This window comes from Vipera ursinii, assembly GCF_947247035.1.
Source record: "Vipera ursinii genome assembly, chromosome: 2".
Lineage (NCBI taxonomy): Eukaryota > Metazoa > Chordata > Lepidosauria > Squamata > Viperidae > Vipera > Vipera ursinii.
This window is the reverse complement of record NC_139513.1, coordinates 2,021,961-2,037,390: the sequence shown is the minus strand read 5'-3', so window position 1 is coordinate 2,037,390 and position 15,430 is coordinate 2,021,961. Positions and strand designations below refer to the sequence as shown.

The 15,430-nt window shown below is 46.6% G+C and overlaps 1 protein-coding gene across 2 annotated transcripts; it reads left to right on the top strand.

Moving 5' to 3' along the window:
- Nucleotides 1-5,572: 5,572 nt before the first annotated feature.
- LOC310634114 (uncharacterized protein) lies at nucleotides 5,573-15,227 on the top strand. 2 transcript variants are annotated; one of them, XM_083352181.1, is made up of 5 exons: nucleotides 5,573-7,739; nucleotides 7,943-8,069; nucleotides 8,222-8,274; nucleotides 8,916-9,042; nucleotides 10,203-15,227. In XM_083352181.1, the coding sequence occupies exons 1-5, from the start codon at nucleotides 6,216-6,218 to the stop codon at nucleotides 11,831-11,833; spliced, it is 3,462 nt and encodes a 1,153-aa protein (XP_083208307.1). In that variant the 5' UTR covers nucleotides 5,573-6,215; the 3' UTR covers nucleotides 11,834-15,227. The 2 variants fall into 2 exon arrangements, with proteins under 2 accessions (XP_083208307.1, XP_083208308.1); XM_083352182.1 differs by lacking the exon at nucleotides 10,203-15,227 and adding an exon at nucleotides 8,628-8,731 and having other exon boundaries at nucleotides 8,916-9,026.
- Nucleotides 15,228-15,430: the final 203 nt, after the last annotated feature.

The following is a 15,430-nucleotide window of genomic DNA, read 5'->3' as shown; positions in this document are numbered from 1 at the left end:
ACTCAGCTATGCGGCACTCAGGATTCGACCCACCAAACTGCCGACCTTCTGATCGACAGGCTCAGCGTCCTAACCCACTGAGCCACTGCGTCCCTTATTCTGCACTACATAGTTAAAGCCAAAAACTGAATTACCCTCTCCTGGGCACAAAGTAGCAAAGCACAATTCCCTCCTCCAATTAACAGTCATAAATCACATTCCCCAATTAGCGTGAGCTTTCTCCTCAGCTCTCCAGCCTAAAAGCAAAATAACAAAATGGCTGCATTTCCATCTGTTGTCAAAGCAAGAACATCCAATGTTAGCAGCAATGACATCCTGGAGATCAACAAAGCCTCCAGTTGAGGGGAAAGGAAATTGCAAAGCTGGGCGGTTCAACCTTCCCTATAACCGTCTCACTCTGCAAGAGTCACAAGCACTACTAGGAAGTGCAAACACAAAGCAAGTACTTTTCCTCTCCAGACCAAGCCGCCATCTTCCACTTGTGAGCAAAAGAGGCCGGTGCTGTTCCCTTTTTGGGGACAGCACAGTATGTGGATCCTGACACGATAGCCTCATGCAAGGGTTGGCATTCTGTCGAGCTTCTCATCTTGGGGACTTAGCGCCGCACGCGGAGTCCCCCAGATGAGCTAAGGGAGAGACCAGGCCACCAGGGTGGGAATCTATCTCCAGAGTTGGAGATCAGGGATATTCTTCCCTTTTTCCATGCTGGAATTCTCCATGGTGGAATTCACTGGGTGATCCTGGGTTCAAGTCTTCCTCTCCCAATTGAAGTTCATGTTAAAAGGCAGTACAGCTGCAGTTGCTCCTAATCATTCTGATTAGCCGTTTTTGTTTTGTAGTTTTTCCAGTCATAAACATTTTGTGTAATAAAAAATTACATATGCAAAATGGGCATTTTCAGTTCTATTTTGCAATATTCTTCGAAATAGAACTGATCCGTTCTCACAACTCCATGCTGGAGGGGTTTCCGCTTCATATACAATATGGCCAAGTGTCAAAACCATGGGCCCCCAAAACAAGTTAATTTTAGTCAATTCTAGTTATTCGCAGTAGTGAACATTCTGTACATTTGTTGTGAATGTGAGTTAGCAACTTCTGAGACCTCACTTGTGAACGTGGGTGTTGAGTGACGTAAATATTTTGCCACTCTGCATGTCCGCCAATCCCTGTGACGTCGCTGCAAGTATCGATTTTGCCATTACTGTAAAAATAAATTTTAATGAGTAGGTAAATTCTCAAATATGGAATGTAGAAATAGCAGAATTCAACCCTACCACATCAAAATCACTGTTTCCACCAAGGAGACCACGGGGCTGAGAGGCTGGTTCACCTTTGCAGCCATGTGTAGGGTGGAGAAAATCAGACCTACCAAAATGGAAACTGTGCTCTCCATTCCCTACCACCGTGTCTTTTGGGCATGAACAGGGTCAACCCTGGGTCCTCCCCTCTCCTAATCCCATCAGACCCCAATTGACACTTCCTGCCCCAGAGAAAGCCCCCTGCCCTACCACTGAATAACAGAGTTGGAATGTCTATGGAGATTCTTGGTCATCCAGGACATGGTTGTCGTAAAGCTGCTTTTTCACAAGACAACTGGACTTTCTAGTTTTTCTTTGAAGATGTTTCACTTCTCCTCCAAGAAGAACTGAAGGAGCTACTTGGAGGAGAAGCAAGACATCTTCAAAAAAAAAACCACCCAAGAAAGTTCAGATGCCTCCTGAACACGGCATCTATGGGATAACAGAGTTGGAAGGGACCATGGAGGTCTTCCACTCCAACCCCTGCTCAAGTGGCAGTGTCATGGTTCAGACAGATGAAACTTCAAAAGAACTTTGAGGCATTGTTTACCTTAAAGGATCTTTTATTTGAGCAGCATAACATCAGCACTTACATAATTGAAGCCAAAAACTGAATTCCCCTCCCCTGGGCACCTAGCATCGAAGCACAATTCCCTCCTCTAATTAACGGTCATAAAGCACATTCCCCAATTAACTGGAAGCACGGGCTTCCTCTCCAGCCCACCAATTCTTCATCAGCTCTGAGCTCAATAACCTTGATTCTCACGCTACGTTTAGTGTTATTATGTCTAGCTGGACTATCATTCACATCCCCCCTCCCAGCATCATCTAACTCTAAAAGCGAAAGGGAAAAAATGGCTACATTTCCATCTGTTGTCAATGCAAAAACATCCAATGTTAGCAGCACTGACAGGCAGACCCCATACCATTGAAGAGACCCATTCCAGTGCAGTCCTGAGAGGGGGGGCAACAGTGAGCAGCCCAGAAGCCCCAAGGTTCCACCCTCCCCCCGGGACACGCCCCCAATTGTCTGAAGGTTCTGTCTCCACAGGGAGGGGCTTCCCTGCTCACTCCCCTATGAAGGGACCAATCAGTTGCCAGCCCATCAAATGGCCAGGATTTCCCACCTTGTGGCCCTCCACACCTATAAAATCTTCTGTTTTTCCGTTGTTCAGGGTCCCTTGTTCTTTTCAAGGAGGCACCCTAATGATCACAGCTCAGGATTGCGTGCCATAACTTTTGAATTCTGCATGGGTGCCTTGATTGCTCAGCAGGAAAGGGAGCAGTAGTCCAGAAACACCCCACAGAGGGCCCCCCTCTCCCCGGCACAGCAGCCATGAAGGCTTTGGAGAAGACGCTCACATGCTGGGCTGTGTCTCTACCCACAAAGCTCAGAATCACACAAAGTGTCGTGTTCCCTGTGAACAATTATGGAAGTGAAAGCGGGACTTTGAAGAAGGAGGAGAGGAAGAGGAGTGGCGCCTTTGAACTTTGGTGCAAAGTTCAATAAATAAGTAAACAAATATATATTTTTTCTCTCTCCTGCAAATCCTTCTGGATTCCACTATGACCTCGTGTGTCTCATTTCTGCAAGATCTTTTCTTCTTTATCTTTTCCAGGATCTCCCCAACTCTAAAACAATTCCTTCCTTCCTTCCTTCCTTCCTTCCTTCCTTCCTTCCTTCCTTCCTTCCTTCACTATTTTATTGACGTCTATGGGAGGAAAATCTCTTAGCCTCGCTCTGAATTGAAGTATACACTATGACATAAGAAAAAAAGAAAATAAAACTGCCCCCCCTCCCATTTGCTCATATGAACTGGACCAGCCCCCGATTCCTTCGTAACCTGCTTAAGGGGGGGACACACCCTAGTTTGTACCCATTTTAATGACTCAGATAACCTTTGAATGAGGCCCATTGCGGATAAGTGAGACAATATAACTGTTTCATGCACCCAAACCAGGTTAATAACCTACAAAGTCTAAGTTGACACCCCCCCCAACGCCCCCTACCTCCTGCCCCCAGAAGCTGATTCCCATCTGCCCCAGATCCCCGGCCCTTTGCTTGCTGGGCCTCAGAAGAGAACCCTGATTGGCCCAGATATGCCCAAGATGGTTACCCTGATTTTTCCAGCCAGGACCATCCCCCTCTGGGATTGCGGGGGATCCGGACCCCAGGACTGCTGATTGGAGCATACCTAGGGACTCCCACGTCCTTCATGGCTGTGGGCTCCACCTCCCCACCCAACATCCCCTGCACCCCCTGCAGGCTTCATCTAAGTGCTCCTCCTGGATGTTTCTTTGGAAAGGGGGGGGTCCTTTATAATCTCCTCCAGCAACCTCGGTGCCCCCCAGGGGTATTTTCCACACCCAAACTGAGCTAGAATCCAGCAGAAGCCCTGGGTCTCAGCAGCCCCAGTGTGGAGTTCACCAGGGGCCTTAGGAAAAGCTTGAAAGGACATCTAGTCCACCCCGACAAGCACCCAGTGAAAGAGAGCCTGGCTGGGAATGGTGAAGACAGCAAAGAAAGGGATCGTCCCCTCTGGGGCTCGCAGGGGATGCCTCTTTTAGCTGCAGTCCCCCAAGACTGAAATATATCTGCCCCTTCCGCTTTCTCTGCTTTTTTCTCAGCTGGGAACTATCTTCTGTAACAGGTGAAATCAAGAGAGAATCTGCCCGGAGACTGATGATGTCACAGAAGAGGGAATTCCCATTGGTCCTTTTTGTTTTTCTAGGGCTCCTAACTCCCAAGGTCAGGAAAAACCACTTCTCCCCCCTCCTCCCCAGGTGAGGCTAACCGATTCCACCTCTGGGGCTGGAAGCATCAGGGTCTCCCTTCTCTTGGGGGAAGACGTTTTGGGGGCAGCATCCATGGGCTCTGCTGGGGTTCCCTTGATGCTGCTGCTGCTGTTGTTCTGGAAGCCAAGGGGGGAAGGAGACCCCTGATAAGGAAAGGGATGGGTGGGGGAGGGGGGTAGATAGCTCTGCAGAGCGGGCCCGGCTGAGCAGAGAGGTGGGATGGCCTGCAACAGCCCTGCAGTGCAGTCTGGTGGGACCAGCCCTTCTGCCGAGCCTTTCTGCTGGGCCCCCTTTGCTTCCTCCACCCTCCAGAAACAGGCCGCTAAAACATGCTAAAACCTGAACTAAGCGAGCGAGTGAGAAAAACACTCACACCATGTGATGGAGAACTAGGTTTAGTGCAAATTGTGCGATGATGGCAGGTTGCATTTCATGCAACTCAAAAGGGAGTTGCAGGTGAGGCCAACTCCTGTGCTGGGCAGATGATGAAGGAGGCTTCAGGCGCTGGTCCAGCCCGCACTTGTTCAATGTCACTTGTGCTGCTGCTGGCTGTGAGTTTTCAGAATGGGTTTTAATGATTTTTAAGAAGAACCCTTAGCTAACACAAGATGCCCTCAGATAAAAACAACACGAGTGCAAAAAAGAAGAAACAGATTATGGATGGGACTGAATGAACTTTCCGTCCAGCTGGAACCAATTGTCTTTCTTTCTTTCTTTCTTCTTTCTTTTTCTTTCTTTCTTTCTTTCTTTCTTTCTTTCTTTCTTTCTTTCTTTCTCTGGTCTGTTTCTTTCTCTTTCTCCCTCTCTTTCTTTTCTCTCTCTCTTTTTCTTTGTCTTTCTTTCTCTGTTTCTTTCTTTCTCTCCCTCTCCCTTTCTCGCTTTTTCTTTTTCCTTTCTCTCTCTTTCTCTTTTTCTCCTGCTTTCTCTTCCTCTTTCCCTTTCTTTTTTTCTGTTTCTGTCTCTTTCTCTTTCTTTCTTTGGTCTCTGTCTCTCTTTCTCCCTCTTCCTTTTTTCTCCCTCTGTCTCTTTTTTCTTTCTTCTTTTTTTTCTTTTTTGTCTTTCTTTCTCTCCCGCTCTCTTTTCTCCTCTCTCTTACTTTCTCTTTCTCTCTCTCTTTATTTATTTATTTATCCTATTTCAAACCCACCCATTTCCCTAAAATATTTTAATTTGAATACCATTTAAAGTTACCTCATATGTGGCATATGTACTGTATGTATAATGCCATATCTCGTCTCTGTAAAGGTTGCCTGCTGCTTTCTTCACCTCTGGTTGCCTCAGCAATAGCTCAAACGGAGGCCCGAGGAGGGGAGGAAGAATAATACTGAATTCTTTGGTGAGGTAAAATTGGCCTGAAAATTGATCCAGGCCCTCAGAAAAAAAAAGGGAGGAACCATCTGGAGAAAGGAGTTTTTATTCCGAGGGTGGACCAAATTCTAAAAAGGTGCTATTTATTTATTTAATTTTATTTATATTTAAGTCGTCATCTTGACTTTTTTAACCGCCGAGAGGTTTATCTGCTAGATTTTACCACAGGTTATCTCAGCAATATAATAGAGATTACCTCAAACGGAATCCCGAGAAGGGCTATCAGAATAATATTGAACTCTTTCGTGAGGTAAAATTTTCCCTAGGCACCCAGGAGCGCGGAAGAAGGAAAGTCTGAATAATAATTTCAAATTATTACTTTTGTCAAGTCTGTTTCTCAGGCTGGGCTGAGATCAGGAAAGCCAAAATGTCTCCGTTCGAGCCGTCATCTTGATTTTTTTTTCTCACCACCAAGAGGGGTGGAAGATTCCCGCGTAAGCCTTCATTGCGGGAAGAGGATCGCGGCGCCGAGGACCGCGAGAAGCCGCTTATTTGCATGTCGGCGTTTTTCCGAAGAATCGGGAGGCGGAGCGAGAAGACGTTGAATGGCTGACGGTGGAATTCTGGGAGTTGAAGTCCCAGAAAGCGGTTGTGTGGGAGGGGTTGGAAGCGGAAAGCAGCGCGCCGGCGTCGGCGGAGGGGCGGTACTTAAAAGCTGCTCCGCCCCCCCGCCTTCGTCGCCAGCGGGGTAGCCGGGTGGGCTCCCGTGGCCGGAGTTGGGAGTGGGCGTGCGCAACGGCGGCGGCGGCGGCGATGGCGGTTCCGGGGGTGGCGGCAGCAGCAGTAGAGGTTTCCACGGAGCGGCTGGCGGAGGTGGAGGCACTGCTGGCGCAGCGGGTGTCGGAGCCGGTGCGGGCGCGCTGGCGCTGGGAGGTCAACCTGGGCCAGCCCAACCTTCAGCGGTTCCGGGCGCAGCTGAGCGAGGCCCGGCGGGGCAGGGAGGCCCTGCTGGCCCGGGACGCGGCGCTCTCGGAGGCGGAGCAGCAACGGCTCCAAGGCTTCTTGAGGCTGGAGATGGCGCTGCTCCGCTGGTTCCAGGCGCGCGGCGAGCGCGAGGCGGCCCGGCGGGCTCGGCGGAGGAAGCCCGGCGGCGTTGCGGAGAGAGCGGCCGCGTCTGCCGCGGGCGGCGAGGGATCTGCGGCGCCGCCAGCCCGGGCGAAGGAGGAGGAGGAGGAGGAGGAGGCGGCGCCGCCGCCGGCGAGCGAGGACAAAGAGCCGCCAGGCCTGCCGCCGATGCCTTCCGAGCCAGCTGCCGCAGCCAGGACGACTTCGGTGGGGAAGGTGGCGGCTCTGCGGGAGGCGCTACTGAGCGTGGTGACCGAGCTGGAGGCCGCCAAAGGCCGGGGGCGGCCGGTGTGGGCGGCGCGGAAGCTGGAGGCGGCCCTGGCGGCGTTCCTGGACGACCGGCTGTGGGAGAGCCTGCGGGACCTGGGCCGGGCCGTGCGGAAGGAAGGGCGCGCCCGGGTCCGGCAGCTGCTGGCCCTGCGGGAAGTGCTGGAGGAGGAAGGTTGGGCCGAGAGCGCGGAGGCGATGCGGAGGGAGCTGGAGGGGCTGAGGACTGGCCTGCGGGAGGCGCCGCTGGAGGAGCTGCAGCCGCTGCTGGAGAAGGCGGAGGCGCTGCTGCGGAAGACAGACTGCTGGGAGGTGGCCTGCCTGGAGAAGGGCCTGTGGGCTGGCCCGCTGGAGGAGGCTGAGGCGGCCCGGAGAGAAGCCGAAGCCTTGCGCCAGACCCTCCGGCAGGTGCCCTTGGGGCAAGGTGAGGTGGCCCTGCGGAGGGTTGGGCAGGAAGCGCCAGTGAAGGAGGTGCATCTCCTATGGGAGAAGGCAGCGGCCCTGGAGACGCAGGCCCTGGCCTTCTGGTCAGACACGCTGAAGCGGGCGGAGGAGATGCTGGACCAGGTGGACGCCCTGAGGAGTGCCCTGCAGAACTCTTCCCTAAAGGAGGCCCTCTGGGAGAAGGTGGAGGAGCTGCGGGACGCTTTGCGGGAAACCACTAGGGAGAAGGTGGGCCTCCTGCCCTTGGACCTGTGGGGCAAGAGCCCGCGGGAGATGTGCAGCCGCCTCCACAAGCTCTGCTGGGATTGGCTGCAGCCGGAGAAGAAGACCAAGGCTCAGATGCTGGACCTGGTGATCCTGGAGCAGCTGCTGGTCGTGCTGCCTACAGAGATAGCCAGCTGGGTGCAGGAGTGTGGAGCAGAGACCAGCGCTCAGGCAGTGGCCCTGGCTGAAGGCTTCCTGCTGAGCCAGGCGGAGAAGAAACAGCAGAAAGAGCTGCAGGTGAGGGGACATCCTCCGAAGCTATGCATTAATCAAGAGTACTGGTATCTTTGAATTGAAGATTTTCTCCATTTTTTTCTCCAGAACATGTATTTGGGGCACTTGGTCCATTGTTCCATCTTCACCAAGAGTCAATGGTTCTGCAAAGTTGGGAGATTTTATCTGAAACCTTATTTCTTTTTTCAATCCTCCTGGTATTTCAGGTGCAAAAGCCCTTTCTGGAGGCCATCCCCAGACATCCTAAAGGGAGGAAGGATCTGCCAGATGCCTCTCAAGAGCTGCCTTTCAGGGGGATCCCCCAAGAAGATCCAATTTGGGACACTTCAGGAGGTAAAGGGAGCCTCTCCAAGGGACTTGACAGTCTCAAGAAATGTCTTGTTGGTCTTGTATCGTCTGAGTCGTTCATGTAATATTTTAAAAGTCTGGTTTAGCTCTATGTAGATCCCATGCAGGAAATTAAGTTATGCCCATGTTGTTTTTAGGATTGTCACCTTTTCCTGGTGGAACTGAAAGAGTGGCTGAACCTGCAGTTCAGGTAGGAGAAAAACATTTAAGGGTTCACTTGGAGTTCTCTTTCCTTGTGGGACTCAACACCGTTACTGCTCTTTAAGCAGCCTGAAATGGAATGTGGCAGAATTGGTTAGGAGATCCCTTTCAAGTCATGCTCTTGGCAACTGGCACAAGGATCCAAGAGTAGTACACCACCGTGGAGAGTGGCTGGAGGATTTTCCCTCCATCTTTTTAACTCTTTAATCTTGTCTTTTTTGTATGGATTGCATAGTTTGTTATCTGTAAACTGCCCAGATTCACTTTAATAGTAAAGATGTATAATTTGGATTAATAAATCATACCAGACAAAAAAAATCAGAAAACAATATTCTAATCCAGGAACTATCAAAGACAAAACCACCCCACTCCTCCATCCAACACTGGCAGAGAGAAAAAAACAGAAAACTTCAGACTCACTTGTGTTGATGATGTTGTCTAGTCAGGTAATAAAATGTCTGCTAGCAAACCACCAAGCTCAGTTCAACACTGAGCTACATATATTCTTTTCTCTTAGATGATAATTTGTACAAAATCTTTGGGGAATTTGTTGAACAAAGGGTATGAGTTGCAAAGGCTTCCTGTACTACTAACGGAGAAAAGTTTATTTTTTTTCTTTCCCTTTTCCAGGGTCTTGTATCCTTTGAGGAGGTGGCTGTGTGTTTCTCCAAGGAAGAGTGGATTCAGTTGGATCCCCGTCAAAAAGCCCTCCATGGGGAAGTCATGAGGGAGAACTTGAGGAATGTGGTCTCTCTGGGTAAGGGCACAGGCATATAGAAAAGGCATTTTGTGGTCACATAAAACCAGATCTTTGGCATAAACCCAACCACACTTTATATCTGAGAGAGGGAGAAGGTCCATTCTACAAAATTCTCTACTGGGTTCCAAGACACCTTACACTGGCACAGAGTGGTTGAGGGACAGTGCTGGAAGCAGAAACGGCCTACAGTGGGGGCTACAGTGTCCCTTTGTTGAATAATTCAAATTAATCCTTGTGATTGGACAGAGAAAGTTGGATATAGCAAATTTTATGCCTAGTGAAGTCAGATGTAACTATGAGGTTATAGGACTGGGTTATAAAGACATAGTGTTTTAAATAGATTCAAGTGGATACTTTCTTCCTAGGGAGTTACTATTTTCTGCTGTGCAGAGCTCTAGTTGCCTCTCAGGATCTTTTCTTGGCTATAAAACATTCCTTGGCCTTTTTGGTGTTTTATGGCTGAGTTGAGAGTTTTAGTTTTCGTAGGAAAGTGTTTTTTGTAATGAAAGTAAAATCCAGTTTGATACCCCATAGTGACCAGTGCTTTGTTTGTATTGCAAACATACATTGAGTTAGGGTTTTAGAGTTTTTTTTTCTATTTGAAACCAAGAACTTGAATGTATGGGGAAATGTATGTAGTGCAGAATAAAGAGAAAATCATGGATAGCAAGAGGCAAATATATTAATCCAGTTTGCAGTATCAGTCTACAACAGTGGCTCCCAACCTTTTCTATAGCCTGCACCCCTAGAATGCTTCTGATATATTCCCACACCCCTTACAAAAGTTTGAAATAACGGCAACGAATTATGCGTATAAACTATAATTTTGAAAACCCAAGTTTTCGTAACCCCTGGAATATTGTCTTGGGAACCGTTGGTCTAGAATGAATGGCTTTTAAAATTGTTTTTACTACCCTTAAAATATAAATTTCCATTACATGCAATTTTATACAATATTGTAAAATTGTCAGGAATTTGCATCAGTTCTCTAAATTTGATAAGCTTTAAGTCAGATTGTTTCATGTGGGTCAGAATAGCCTATAAAAATACTACAGAGGTTTTTGCAGTATTTGGGGGGGTTGGGATCCTCAATCATGTCATATGTTTTGGTGATTTCTTTCTTTCAGTTTAAACACTTATTTTCTTTTTCTCTGAAGATGCTGTTGGGCAAGAGAATGTGGGCTATAGGCAAATACTAGAAGCTCTCAGACGCAAAGAAGGAAGAGACCAAACAGAACTAAAAAGTCGCGAGAGAAACCAGTCAAAGGATGGGAGCAGAAAGTATTCCACTTTTCAGCGTGATGAAATTCAAGACGGAGCAGGGCCGCACATCCCTAAAGGAAAAAGGACAAAGTGTTTTGGGGAAAGTGTGAAAACATTTGGAGAAAATTTAGATTTAAAGGAATGTGATCAAACCCATGCTAAAGAAGAGGAGGATCAGGACAGGGAAGATGAAAAAAGTTACAGTTGGACTTTCATTCTTTCATTGCGTGATAGAATCAACATGGGGGAGAAGCCCTACAAATGTAGAGAGTGTGGGAAGAACTTCAGGAGTAGCAGCCAGGTTACTTCCCATAGGAGGATCCACACGGGGGAGAAACCCTATAAATGCCTGGAGTGTGGGAAAAGCTTCAGCTGGAGCAATGACCTGACTTGCCATAAAAGGATCCACACGGGGGAAAAACTTTATAAGTGCTCTGAGTGTGGGAGGAGCTTCAGGAGGAACAGTCAGCTTGCTTATCATAAAAGACTCCATGCGGGAGAAAAACCATACAAATGCATGGAGTGTGGAAAGAACTTCCTGTGGAGCTATCAGCTTACTTCCCACAAAATGATCCATACAGGGGAGAAACCCTATAAATGCCCTGAGTGTGGGAAGAGCTTCAGGAGGAGCAGTGAACTGACTTCCCACAGAAGGATCCATACCGGGGAGAAGCCTTATAAATGCATGGAGTGTGGGAGGGGTTTCAGGGGAAGCAGTGAACTGACCTCCCACAGGAGGGTCCATACGGGAGAAAAACCGTATAAATGCATAGAATGTGGGAGGACCTTCAGGAGGAACAGCCAGCTTGCTTACCATAAAAGACTCCACTCTGGAGAGAAACCCTACAAATGTATGGAATGTGGGAAGAACTTTTTCTGGAGCTATCAGCTCACTTCCCATAAAATGATCCACACAGGAGAGAAGCCATATAAATGCATAGAGTGTGGGAAGAGCTTCAGAGGCAGCCGTGAGCTTTCTTCCCATAAAAGGATCCACACATTGGAAGAATTGCACAAATGTTTGGAATGTGGAAAGGCCTTCAGGAGCAGCAGTGAGCTCACTTCCCATAGGAAAATCCACCCAAGGGAGAGACCATACATATGTATGGAGTGTGGAAAAAACTTCTGTTGGAGTTCTCAGCTTACTTCCCACAAAAGGACTCACTTGGGTGAGAATCCATATAAATGTGTAGATTGTGGGAAGAGTTTCGGGGAAAGTAGTGAACTTACTTCCCATAAAAAGATCCACTTGGGTGAGAGACCATATAAGTGTATGAAATGTGGAAAGAGCTTTAGAAGGAACAGCCAGCTTTCCTGCCATAAGAGAATCCACACAGGGGAAAAACCATTCAAGTGTGCGGAATGCGGAAAAAGCTTCCGACAAAGCAGCCATCTCATTTCCCATAAAAACATCCATACAGGAGAGAAGCCCTATCAATGCATGGAATGTGGGAAGGCCTTCAAGAGGAGCAGTGAACTTGCTTCCCATAAAAGGATCCACATGGGGGGGAAGCCATATGAATGAATGGATTTTCAGCAAGAGCAGCAGCCTTGCTTCATATGAAGGGTTCAGACAGAAGAAAAACCCTATAAATGGGTGGACTCCAGGCAGAGCCCCAGTGAAGCAGGAAGCTTCCCTAGACTAGGCCTACCTGGTTCTTTTTATGCATATCTTGTCTTCTTGGTATGAACTAAAAAAACATACTCTGAGTCATAACTCCTTGCTGCCTTAAAGCCAGATTTTTGCCAAGACCTGAAACCAACAGCCACAAGAAATAATTTACTGGGGGAAGATTTGTAACAATAGGAGTAGGCAGTTTTACATAAGATGAATGGACTTGTGTCATATTAATGTTCCAACACTGTTGCACCGAAAAGAATACTGTGCTTTAGTTTATGTTTTACGATGTCACAGTCTCAGATGCTTTGACACCAACATATAGAATTCAAGCAGTCCTCAATTTATGATCACAATTAGGATCAGAATTTCCGTTGCCAAGCAAGGAAGTTGTTAAATGAGTTGTGCTCAATTTTATAACACTTTTTTGCTACAGTTAAGCTAGACACTGCAGTTGTTGAGTGAAATGTGGTTTTTAAGTGAATCTGGCTTCGCCCATTGACTTGGCTTGTGGAAGCTGGTGAACTCATAACCCTAGGATACTGTATCATGAATACATGCTGGTTGCCAAGTGCCCAAATCTTGATTATGTGACTATGGAGATGCTGATGACTCTTAAGTATGAGGACCAGTTGTAAATCACTGTTTTCAGTGCCCTTGTAACTTTAAATTTTAAACCATTGCTAAACAAATGAGTATAAGTTAAGAACTACCTGTATGGGAAACAAGCAGGGTGAACTTAATATTCTAATACAGAAGGGCAAATAAGTTTGTCACTGGCATCACTAAAACTTGGTGGAATGACAAGACATATAGCTTTGGAAGACAGCAACTTATTCAAAGGGAATAATGTCAGCAAAAGTAACGCTACATTGAAGGAATATGGCTGCGCACAGGTTCTTTGATCAAAGCATGAATTGTGTTAAGAGTGGGGAAAAATCAATGAAATGGAACTGATTGTAATTCTCAAACCGTCTGGAAGGCGGAATATATGTATAAGGACTTTTGGTGTCAGGTGACCAAAGTTTACCAGAAGCACATCGTAATTACAATTTCAGCTACTCTGACAACTACTGGAATTCTAATTCTGTTGAGAATTGGAAAATTCCTCCTTTCTTGTTGACAACTTCAGAGAAGGGATAAGGGGATCTGCTCTCAACCTAATGCTTTCCAATAGGGAGAAAGCTAGAAGTGAAGATGGATGGATCCTGAGGGAAAGCGATCATATCCCTGAGTTCTTGATATTAAGGGAAGGAAGAACAGAAAAGAACCAGAGTTTTCACACTGTTCTTCTGAAGAGTGGATCAGATCCAGGGTCATGAACAAGAGAACGATAGGAAATTCTGTTGAAGAATATGTTGAAGGCACAACAACAGAAGGAGATATGGTAGACTTTCAAAGATGCTCTAGCATTCTATAAATGGAAAAAGGAGGAGAGAGATCCATGTTCAAACAGAAGGAGTGGGGTGGTTCCTGTACCTAAAGAAAGGTGTGTGCTTTGGAGCAAGGAATCTGAAAAGGATATACTTTAAGGGGCACTTAGGGTATGGGGTGGAAGAACAATTCTTAGGCAAGAAATCCATTATGGCCTTAAACTCCAGTTGTATTACTTAGATTTCAGGGGTGGCCGGCCTGTGCTGCCTCTGTAAGATCAGGAGAAAGACTGCACCATCCAGTGACAATCCAAAACCATGAGAAGAGGGACACTATATTGCCGGAGGAATGAATGGATGAAGATGGGTGACCTTTTGTAGCAGGCACTACCAATGTGGGCAGTTTGTCTCCTTAGAATAGGACAAAATAGCCTCTCTCTAGTAGTCTCTAACACGGGCCTGCCACAAAAAAGAGGGAGTCAATCTATTTTCTAAAGCACCTGAAGACAAGACAAGAAGCAACAAATAGAAACTTATCTAAGAGAGAGCTAACCTAGAAATAAGAAATTTCCTGACAGAACTATCAATGGAACGGCTTGCCTCAGAGGTTGTGGGTGCTCCATCACGAGGTTTTTAACAAGCAATTGAAATGATACAGTCTCCTGCTTGGGCAAGGGGCTAGACCAATTTCATACATTCCCCTTGCAAGTCAGCATTCAGGCACCTGGAGATTGGACAACAGGAAGGGTACCAATTGCAGAAAAAAAATCAGACTTCTAGAAAAAAAAGGCAAGTGTTGGCGATAGGCGATTCATGCTCAGAGGAATCGAACCAACAACTTGTAGAATGAACAAGTGAGTGATTAGGGTGTTTTCCAGGAGCAATTAAAAAGATGACAGTAATGGGCTTATTAAAATAATTAGGTCTACAAATTATTATTCCTTTCTCCTCTTTCATGTGGGGTTGAATGATACAACACAGTCCCTGGAAACAATATGGAAATTATGAGCAACTAGGCATGAAAGCCAAAGAGATGGGGGCACAGGTGGTGTTCTCTTCCATACTCCCAATGAAAGGTAGGCATCCAACGAGAGAATGCAAAACCTTTGAAGTAAACCCCTGGCTTGGGGTATGGTGCTGTCAAAAGAACTTTGGATTCTTGGAGCATGGTCAACAATACCTACATGAGGAGCTTCTGGCCAGAGATGAGCTACACCTCACAGGAAAGGTCATCTTTGGAAACCAACCTTGCTTTATCTGAAGGGCTTTAAAATAAAACAAGGGGGAAGGAGATTACGTTTTAGAAGCTAATTTGAAACTCAGATCTCGGCAATCAAATGGAAAGAAAGAAGGGAAACAGACACAAAATGTAGAAAACAAACACAGGGTTAGTCAAATAGGACTCCGAAGCCTATACATTTAATGCTCAAAGTCTGATCAACAAATGGTGAATTTGATATCCTAGTACATGAGAGCAATTGTAACATTATTCCCATTACCGAAACTTGGTGGAATAAAGCCCATGGCTGGAATGTACAGCTAGAGAAATTCAAACTCTTCAAAATAAACAGATCTAATAAAAGAGAGAGTGGAGTTGCACTATATCTAAAAAGTCACTACAGAAATGCAACAAAAATAGGATGAAAACCTTGAATGCATTTGGATAAATATAAAACGAATTGCCATTGCCATAGGTGTATATGCTACAGGGCACACAAACAGGAAATATCTGGACTTTTTGCTAGTCACGTTAACTAAGGTATATAGGAAGCCCACCACAATAGTAACGACCCTCATATCAAGTGGAAGACAAACTCTGCACCTAGTAGAAGATCAATCAGATTCCTGATATTCTTAGCAGACAAACTTTGTCTCCCCAAAACCAGAGAGTCAACCATAATGGTTTAATTCTCATTAATAGAGATGAAAGGATAGATGGGTTGAAGTTGCAGGAACTCTGGTGGAGAGTGACCATGCAATATAATGAATTTGTCATGGTTCTGATAGATGAAACCCATCAAAGAATTTCAAGGCAAGAATTCTTCCTTAAAAAACATTTTATTATTGGCACTACATAGTTGAACCCAAAACTAAATTCCCTTCCCCCGGATACAAAGTAACAAATTGCAAT